This window comes from Micropterus salmoides, unplaced genomic scaffold (genome assembly GCF_014851395.1).
Source record: "Micropterus salmoides isolate LMB-PRFRI ecotype aquatic unplaced genomic scaffold, ASM1485139v1 Ms_hic_scaffold_2527, whole genome shotgun sequence".
In the NCBI taxonomy this organism is placed as follows: Eukaryota; Metazoa; Chordata; class Actinopteri; order Centrarchiformes; family Centrarchidae; genus Micropterus; species Micropterus salmoides.
In genome coordinates, this window is record NW_024041737.1 from 19,126 (window position 1) to 29,522 (window position 10,397).

The 10,397-nt window shown below is 39.5% G+C and overlaps 1 gene segment (V, D, J or C); it reads right to left on the minus strand.

Moving 5' to 3' along the window:
- Nucleotides 1–3,400: 3,400 nt before the first annotated feature.
- LOC119919003 lies at nucleotides 3,401–4,604 on the minus strand. The segment is given in 2 exon segments: nucleotides 3,401–4,334; nucleotides 4,551–4,604. Coding segments are annotated over 2 exon segments (342 nt in total).
- Between the last annotated feature and the right edge of the window lie 5,793 nt (nucleotides 4,605–10,397).

Consider the following 10,397-nt stretch of genomic DNA (forward strand, 5'->3'; position numbering starts at 1 on the left):
ACAACTCAGTCTGTGTATGTATAAAAAATAAATAAAGACCTTATCATCTCATCAGTGGTGTCCAATTACAGGAATAACTACTGTCTTTGTTTTTAATAATCACATTCCATTAGAGACCGGGTTTACCACAGGGTCAGATAACTAATATTTTATAAGATCAGGTGATAGTAAAAAAAGGCATTAAGGGCCATGTACAGAACACATCTGTTAGTTTTGTCAGTACAACCAGACAGTGTTTATCTGTTATCCTAAAGCAGGTGGTGTGGAAGGAAGCCATTTTAACAGAAGCAGTAAGTCTGTGCTACATGTTGTCCTTTACATCTGCCCTCTCTGTCCTGCTCTGCCATCTTTGGTTATGAAGGTTTCTGGTGCTGATCTCTGTTCATATTTTATTTTAACTGGAAATAGCTGAAAAAGCTGTGATCCAGTGAGAGGCTGAGGTCAAAGGTGATGACCGATACCTTTCAAATTCACTGTTCCAGTTTGGCTCTTTTTATTAATTGGCAAACTAGACAAGACAATGGGATTATAATGAGATATGGATGAATGGTGAGAAGCTGTGATGGAGAAATTTATTTGATTTGCACTAAGATATTTTTAATCATTGAACTTGTCGTGATACATGTTCATAGGTGGTTAGTTCAAACATGTTGAAATGTTCAATCTATTTGATGAAAGTGTGTGTGTACAGTGTATGTGTGTGTGTGTGTGTGTGTGTGTGTATGTGTGTGTGTGTGTGTGTGTGTGTCCTCAGTGAAGTGTATCAGTCTCTGCAGTAGCTTCCAGCTGCAGCAGTCAGTTCAGTTTCTGTTCAGTCTGACTGAGGGAGGTTTTTGTACGATGCTTTTTCACTGTGTGAACACATACTGACTGTTGATAACATGAAAACTCTGACAGTAGTAAACTGCTGCATCTTCAGTCTGGACTCCACTGATGGTCAGAGTGAAGTCAGAGTTTGATCCACTGCCTGTAAAACGATCTGGAATCCCTGATTCTCGAGTGCTAGCAGCGTAAATGAGCCGTTTAGGAGTTTCTCCATCTCTCTGTTGGTACCAGGCTAAATAGTTCCCATTATAAACATTCTGACTGGTCCTACATCTGATGGAGACGGAGCCTCCCAGAGCAGAGCTCACTGCTCCAGGCTGAGTCACTGTGACCTGGCCTCTGGACTCTGAGGATACAGAGACAAAAACATAAAGCAGCGTCATGGTTTTGTCAGCTTCATTTCAGAGGGACGGATGTTCATAGAGGAGAGGAGTTTGATTCTCTGGACTTTACCTGTGAAGCAGCAGCAGAGGAGAGTCCAGATGAGGACGCAGATCAAAGTCATGTTTTTGATGAGGAGGATTTCTGTGGCTTCTCTTGTCATGAAGGACAGCTGTCAGTCATCCAGTGTTCAACTCTCAGGACTATAAACTCTCCCAGAGCACTGGAGCATGGTGCTGCTGATGCAAAGTGGCTTTCTATGGAAATGCTCTGACTGACTCCAGCAGCGACTTGGATTACTCTGATGATGCTGTTTATCAGTGGATCAATCAGTTTATCAGAGTATTCATCTCAAATGGTTTAAAATCGTTTTTACATGATTTTGGTTTCATGCTACAAGATATATTTTGTTTCAAAATATCTTCTGCCTAAATTGCCAAAGAACAAATATAGAAATTGAATTTAACATTAATATATCTAACTAAAACATCCATTCTGGAAATTTGTGTGACTGTCTTAATTTTACATTTCAGCTGATAAAATGTTAGAATCAGAGACTATTTTTGGTGAGTTTGTTTGTGTCAAAGTCAGAGAGCCGTGTCTCGCTACAGTGAGAGGTTTTTGTACGGCGGCTCAATGAGTTTGTATCACTGTGGGAAACGTTCGGTGGAGGAACCAAACTGGATGTTGGAAGTAAGTCAAACATTTAACAAACTTTTATTAAGTTGTTTTTTTCTTTTATATTCAGCATGCAAAAAAACCTTTTGAAAGTCCATATTAATGTATAATGTTTAATCTAATATTTTGCACTAGGAAACAAAGTTCCCTTCGCCAAAAAAACTCAACTCATTGCAATGAATATATTACATATTAGCAAAAGGGAAATGATTTCCATCTTTAATGGTTAAGTTGTACCTTGAGAGGTTGTAGCTTTAGTTCTGCCTGAAAAAGTCTACAGTGAGGGTTTTTTGTAGTGCAGCTCAATGTGTTTTTCTCACTGTGGTTGACTTTTATTGATATTTTAAATTCAGCTTTTGAATGTTTAATGGAGATAAATATATTTAGTTTGTTTCATTGATTGGGTTTTATTTCTCCTCATTTACCAGCAGCTTTACTAAACATTTCTTTACACATTACTCACACTGAAATTCAAACAACTTGAAGTGGAGAAAAGATAAATAATAACAATAATAACTTTAGTTATGATTAAATACAACCCCGCGACCCTGTACGCAGGATAAGCGGTTGATGATGGATGGATGATTGAATACAATTCACTTTCTCCACGTAATGATTGAAATCTGGATGAAGAACATTTGATTATTGTCAATTAGTTTGATATGTTTCAGGTCATTCTGTATGATGATTCTCTCTGTGCTGATTTGCATGAGAGGCTTCTTAAAGGGAAGTGAAACAATGTGTGAGTGAGTGACTGGTGGAGCAGAAAAAACATCTGACAGAAACTCCTTAAAGGAGAAAATCAGCTCTCACACAGCAAAGGTGTCCTCTAAGCTGATTGGTGTCTCCTAGGTGATGTCCGTCCCACCCTGACGGTGCTGCCCCCCTCCAGTGAGGAGCTGCAGCAGGGGAAGGCCACGCTCATGTGCCTGGCCAACAAGGGCTTCCCCTCAGACTGGAGTCTGGCCTGGAAGGTGGACGGCAGCAGCAGCAGCTGGGAGGAGAGCAGGAGCCCCGGGGTGCTGGAGAAGGACGGCCGCTACAGCTGGAGCAGCACCCTGAGGCTCCCTGCAGACCAGTGGAGGAAGGTGGGCTCTGTGACCTGTGAGGCCACCCAGGGCTCCCAGGCTCTGGTCTCAGAGACACTGAGGAGAGACCAGTGTTCCCAATCCTGACCTGACTCACTGGGACTCTGCTACTGGTTTTACTCTGCTACTGCTCTCAGCCTGAATTCATCAAAGATTTCTCCCTCTCTCTCTCTTTCCTTCCCTAACTCACTCTCTTATTACATGTTTCATTGATAAATTTGTTTTTTGTTGTTGTCATTTCAATTGTTTCATTAAAATAAAGACCAGTTCATCAAAGCTGTTGTTTTCAATTCATGTTATGGTGAAAGTTACAGTTTTGCTGTTTTGATAGTTCCATTAAATCCAGAAAGGTTAAAATGTACAAATATATCTGTGATTGTTTCTATTGTTTGGAAATGTCTTGAAATTATAAAATAATTTAAAGCATTCGTAATGCGTAAAATACGTAATATTTTGAGAGCAATTAATCAGATAATCATTAATGTAACATTAATGCAACAAAGACATTATTTGTTCAAGATTCCTTAAAGCTAGACCGTAGAAACTGCTTCATTACACAAACTGCAAATTAGATTTTTGGTGACAACAAAGATAATTTTTAAACTATTTCAAGGTAAATCAGGTTTACAATATGTGGTTTATAAATGAATTGTACTATCGGTAAAAACTCTCATGCTGAAATGGGTTTAGAAATGTCCTGAAAGTTTCATGAATCTGGTTAAACTAAAAAGTCTATGATGAATTTGTGGCATTTCAATTATGAGGTAAGTTATTATCAGCATATTATATCACAACAGTATCAGAATTAATAGTTTGATCTCAAAATACAACATGTGTGTTTAAGTTTGTTGAAAACTAAACTGTGTGACTTCAATATAAAACTTGTGAATTTCAAGTTCCATTTGATTTATTTTAAATGTAATCTATAAAGGAAACATGAAAATTCATGTCAGATCAGTTTTAATGTATTGGACTTATTGTCAGTAAATTACTAAAGAGTTTCTATAACTCTGCAGCTGTTGATTCAGATCAGTTCCTCTCCAGCTGAAGGAGGTTTTTGTCCGACGTTGTATCACTGTATGAACGGACGGCTGTAATCCTGCTGACAGTAATAAACTCCTGCATCATCAGTCTGGATTCCTCTGATGGTCAAAGTGAAGTCAGTTCCAGACTGACTCCCACTGAAACGATCTGAAACTCCAGACTGACGGGTTTGAGCATCATAAATCAGGAGTTTAGGAGCTTCTCCAGGTTTCTGAAGGTACCATTGCAAGTCATAACTAACACTTGTACTGGCTTTACATCTGAGAGAGACAGTCTGTCCTGGAACAACTGGAGTCAGGATGATTTCTCCTGATGAATCTGGAAAACATGAAAAAGAGGAGAAGGGTTATTGAGACAAATCCAGTTTGGAGAAAGATGATCAACATCCAAACAGAAGAGTCTCGTTTCTTTAACATGGAGAACAGATGGAAGAAGGTAAATGCTGCTTGTTTCAGTGTTTCTCCATCACAGCAGAACATCATTGTGGTGAACCTGGTTGCATCCTGAAGCAAAGTTTTCAGAAGAGAGTCTCACCCTGAACAAGGTGCCCCAGGGTGGCCAGCAGTAGAATCAGTGACATCATCATTGTGCTGCCGGCGTGTCAGTGGCTCTGAAAGGCCTGGACAGCCACTGATCAACACTGGCCTCTTAACGGCTGGGAGCAGAGAGGCAGGACACATATGCAAACACACAGAGTCAGTGAGCTGTAGCTGTCCTCAACATATCATGGTGTTTCCCCCTCAGTGCTGAGAGCGTTGATCTACATATTTATATATTTACATGTAGTGGATATTGAAAACTTCCTCTACATGTAATATGGTAATATGGTGTTTTAGACCATGATTAGTGACATTAATATCAATGTAGGTTTGACATCTTTAGGTGTCTGTAATATGGAAATTTCTTCAAGTAAAGTAGTGTTGGGTGTTTGAGGGGATGCTGAGGCCGACGATCTCAGAGAGCTTCCAGAGCTTCTCAGAGCTTGGAATATTTTAACTTTGAAGCCAACGTGGACATGAAGTCTTAAAAATGCTCAGAGGAATAGGAATTTGAAAATCTACATTTAAATGAAAACTGGGTGACTCCATCTGCTAAGAAAGATCATGTGATGTGATTGAAAGCTCCACAACAGTTAGTGGATGGATGTTGTGGTGAGTTGTTTTTTTTTTTGCCGTTTCCAAGTTTAAGAATAAACATTTAGTCTCAGTGTATTTGTGGAGTTTAGATTTGCATGTTGGAGAAAATGTGTTATTGGATATTCTTTAGTATATGCAGATATAGTTATGTCAAGAAGGTTACTTCTTTCTTTAGAATTTTTATGATTGAAGTTTATATATTTAAAATACTATTTTGTGCTTTCAGGGATGTACTGGTTTTGTTTGGACAGTCTCTGATCCTGAATGTTTCTGATGCCGATCTGTTTCTTCATATTTCCAATTAAATGTATATTGTTGAAATTGCTTTAATCCCGTATGAGGCTGAGGTCAAAGGTCGTGACCAAGACTTTTCTTATCTGCTTTCCCAGGCTGGCTACTCTGGATTATTTGGCAAATCAGAAAAGACAGTGGGATCATAAAAAGACATGAATGGATCGTGAGAAGCTGTGATGGACAAAGTAATTTGATTTCATATTTTTTACAATTGAGCTTATTTTGCTACATGTTCATTGGTAGTTAAAGCAAAAGTTGGGAAATCTTCAACCTTTGTGTGTGTGTGTGTGTGTGTGTGTGTGTGTGTGTGTGTGTGTCCTAAATTTCTAACACTGTATGACACACACTATCTACCAAAACACACTCATCACAGATAGAAATACAACATCGGTTATTTGTTTGTCATATTCCCATGTGTAGTGTTGTTGGTGCAGTTGTAATCCAGTGCTGTCATCTTGTGGATATGTTGTATAATACATGCCCAAGTTACTTAAACAGGCTTTTTCCTAACATGTCTGTGTGTTGAGAGTGATTTATTCAGAGCGGAAAGGGCACCAGACACTGAGCCAGGACAGACATAAGTCTGATAAGAACTGTGCTCTGGTCCAGATTGAAGTATCTCAACAACTACAAAATGGATTGCAGAGAAATTTTGCACAGACATTTGTGGTGCCCAGAGGAAAAATCTGACTGACTTTGGTTGCTGACTTTTTCTCTTACGCCACCGGCAGGATAAACTTTTTGCTTATTCTGTGAAACACTGTATCTCAACATATAACTGACAGATTGGTATAAAATTTTGTAAAGACAGTCATGGTTCCTATACAATAAATCCTAATTACAGTGGAGCTCCCTGACCTTTCCTCTGGCACCACCATGACGTTCATATTCAACACCCATTTGATGGATGACCATGAAATGTGATTCACATATTCAGGTCCCCCTCCAGGTAAATTGTAATAATTTTGGTGATCCTCTCACTTTTCATCCCTGCACCATCATTTCAGTTTGTCCAGTACTTTGATTTATGAATAAATCTCTGCAGAGCTTATAACATTCACATCAGCCTCACCTTTACTTTGTGCTCAATGCTAATTAGCATATGTGATAACACACCAAACATGGTGAACACAGCAGAGGTGGGACCAAGTCATTGTTTTACAAGTTACAAGAAAGTCCCAAGTCGAGTCCCAAGTCCAGACCTATCATGTTGGGCACATCTGAGTCAAGTCTCAAGTCAAGTCCCAAGTCCTAAACTTTGAGTTTCGAGTCCTAAACAAGTCATAATGCGCTCTTTTCATAAGTTTTTTTTCCAAGTTAAAAATAAGAAAATGTGTTGAATAAAACATTAGCCTGTACAGAAAGAAGGCAGAGGAGCACTTTCACACAACAAATGTTCTATAATTTCATGAATTAAATTAAATGTTCATGTAGGGCTGCTAATTATTTTGGTCAATGTTGAGATCACAATTATTTAACATGATTACTCATTGACTTAGGAAACATTAATCTATTGAACTTTTAAAATGTAATACTTTCTTTTTAAAAACTGAATGATGAAATAAGAAATAATAATCCTACATTATTAACTTTAAGCAGCATCTATAGTACAAGAGGACGACAGCAGTTTCCCCCAAATTGACAGCTTTGGGTAACAGATGGGTTACTGAGGGGGCTGTATGTGTGTTTGTGTGTGTGTGTGTGTGTGTGTCTGTGTCTGTGTGTGTGTGTGTGTGTGTGTGTGTCCTCAGTGAAGTGTATCAGTCTCTGCAGTAGCTTCCAGCTGCAGCACTCAGTTCAGTTTCTGTTCAGTCTGACTGAGGGAGGTTTTTGTACGACGCTTTTTCACTGTGTGAACACAGCTTGACTGTTGATTTCATGAACACTCTGACAGTAGTAAACTGCTGCATCTTCAGTCTGAACTCCACTGATGGTCAGAGTGAAGTCAGAGTTTGATCCACTGCCTGTAAAACGATCTGGAATCCCTGATGCTCGAGTGCTAGCATAGTAAATGAGGAGTTTAGGAGTTTCTCCATCTCTCTGTTGGTACCAGGCTAAACGGTGGTTGTTGCTATAAACATATACATCCTGACTGGTCCTACATTTGATGGAGACGGAGCCTCCCAGAGCAGAGCTCACTGCTCCAGGCTGAGTCACTGTGACCTGGCCTCTGGACTCTGAGGATACAGAGACAAAAACATAAAGCAGCGTCATGGTTTTGTGGGCTTCATTTCAGAAGGACGGATGTTCATAGAGGAGAGGAGTTTGATTCTCTGGACTTTACCTGTGAAGCAGCAGCAGAGGAGAGTCCAGATCAGGACGCAGATCAAAGTCATGTTTTTGATGAGGAGGATTTCTGTGGCTTCTGTTGTCATAAAGGACAGCTGTCAGTCATCCAGTGTTCAACTCTCAGGACTATAAACTCTCCCAGAGCACTGGAGCATGGTGCTGCTGATGCAAAGTGGCTCTCTATGGAAATGCTCTGACTGACTCCAGCAGGGACTTGGATTACTCTGATGATACTCACGCATTGTGGGACCTTTGAACATTGATGAATTCACAGCAAATCTTGAAGGTTTCAGTGTTGTTAACTAGACTAAAATCCACTACAATTAAATATTTTGTTGCACCAAACCTTTTCATTAAATTTTCTACATTCTGATCAATACATTGTAGAAAACAAACAAACATCAGTTCCATTGTTTTCATATTTATCTTTAAAACAATAACTGTAATGAGTTTAATAATGAGTTAATAATGAGTTTTTGCTGTCTTCACTGAAAGAAGAAGATTTATTAAATCACCAAGAAGTGAGTTTGTCTCCATGTCAGATTAGTAAGATTTTATAATTTCAGTATTCAAATTTCTTACATTGTATGACACAAACTTTCGCATCAAAACACACTTATCACACTTTCAATGTGTAGTGTTGTCTGTATAGTTATAATCCAGTGCTGCTCTCTTGTGGAATTATTGTGGTGCTACACAAGTCACTTATATCGGCTTTTTACTCATGTCCCATTCAGAGGATAAAGGGCATCAGTGACACTGAGGCAGGACAGACATGAGTCTGATAAGAACTGTGCTCTACAGTATTTTCCATTTTTAGGCTTCCCATGGCTCTACGGACGGCAATGTTGGTCTGTGGGTCAGTTGGTCTGTCCACTACTTTGGTCCAGGTTCAAGTATCTCAACAACTATATGATTGATTGTACTGGAATTTTGCTCAGACATTTGTGGTGCCCAGAGGAAAAATTAAACAAACTTTGGTTGCTGACTTTTCCTCTTCCTCCACCAGCAGGTCAAAGTTTTTTGAATACCTATTCTGTGAAATAGGCCGAAACTACTTGCTACAGTACATAACCTGGCTCAGGGGCCTCTATGGACATAACGTTAGCAGAGGTGAATACACATAAGAGGGACGGAGAAAGAAGCAACCAAGCGAGAGGCTCCCGGAAGTTGGCGAGAACTTGCAATAAAAGGCTATAAGACACACGGCGAGCTCGCCTTCTCTCTGTTGGATTAATAAGGAATATTGATTTATTTTATTGCACTTGCTTTATGTTTAGCTGTGTCAGCAAAGTTGATGTCTTGCTAGTTTTTGATATTAATGTAATCAAGACAAACGCATACATACAGTTCTCCTTAACAGCAGTGAATTACACTCCAAAGCAGTTGGGGCACCAAATCGCACAAAAAACACATTCAACATAATGTTGCTTTAAGTGGAGATAGTTGAAGTTGCTCCTTTTGATAATTTAGCAAATCAGACAAGAACATGTTATGATGAGAATTAGATATGAAGCTGTGATGAAAGTAAATTGATTTCAACAAGATTTGATATTTCATTGAACTGTGTGTGTGTGTGTGTGTGTGTGTGTGTGTGTGTGTGTGTGTGTGTCCTCAGTGAAGTGTATCAGTCTCTGCAGTAGCTTCCAGCTGCAGCAGTCAGTTCAGTTTCTGTTCAGTCTGACTGAGGGAGGTTTTTTCACTGTGTGAACAACCACTGACTGTTGATGTTATGATAACTCTGACAGTAGTAAACTGCTGCGTCTTCAGTCTGGACTCCACTGATGGTCAGAGTGAAGTCAGAGTTTGATCCACTGCCTGTAAAACGACCTGGAATCCCTGATTCTCGAGTGCTAGCATAGTAAATGAGGAGTTTAGGAGTTTCTCCATCTCTCTTTTGGTACCAGGCTAAATAGTGGTTGTTGCTTGAAACATATACATCCTGACTGGTCCTACATCTGATGGAGATGGAGCCTCCCAGAGCAGAGCTCACTGCTCCAGGCTGAGTCACTGTGACCTGGCCTCTGGACTCTGAGGATACAGAGACAAAAACATAAAGCAGCGTCATGGTTTTGTCAGCTTCATTTCAGAGGGACGGATGTTCATAGAGGAGAGGAGTTTGATTCTCTGACTTTACCTGTGAAGCAGCAGCAGAGGAGAGTCCAGATGAGGACGCAGATCAAAGTCATGTTTTTGATGAGGAGGATTTCTGTGGCTTCTGTTGTCATGAAGGACAGCTGTCAGTCATCCAGTGTTCAACTCTCAGGACTATAAACTCTCCCAGAGCACTGGAGCATGGTGCTGCTGATGCAAAGTGGCTCTCTATGGAAATGCTCTGACTGACTCCAGCAGGGACTTGGATTACTCTGATGATGCTGTTTATCAATGGATCAATCAGTTTATCAGAGTTTTCATAAGACATTTTAAAAACATGATTTTGGTTTCATGCTTCCATGGACCTTTTTTTTTCGAAATATAATTTGTCTTAATTAAATTAATTGCCACTGAAATAACACGTACAAATATTTTAAAATTAATATATCAAATGCACACTGGAAATTAGTCTGCATATAGTGCTGACTAAATGTTACAATTGGAAACACATTTAGGTGAGTTTGTTTGTGTCAAAGTCAGAGAGCCGTGTCTCTCTACAGTGAGAGGT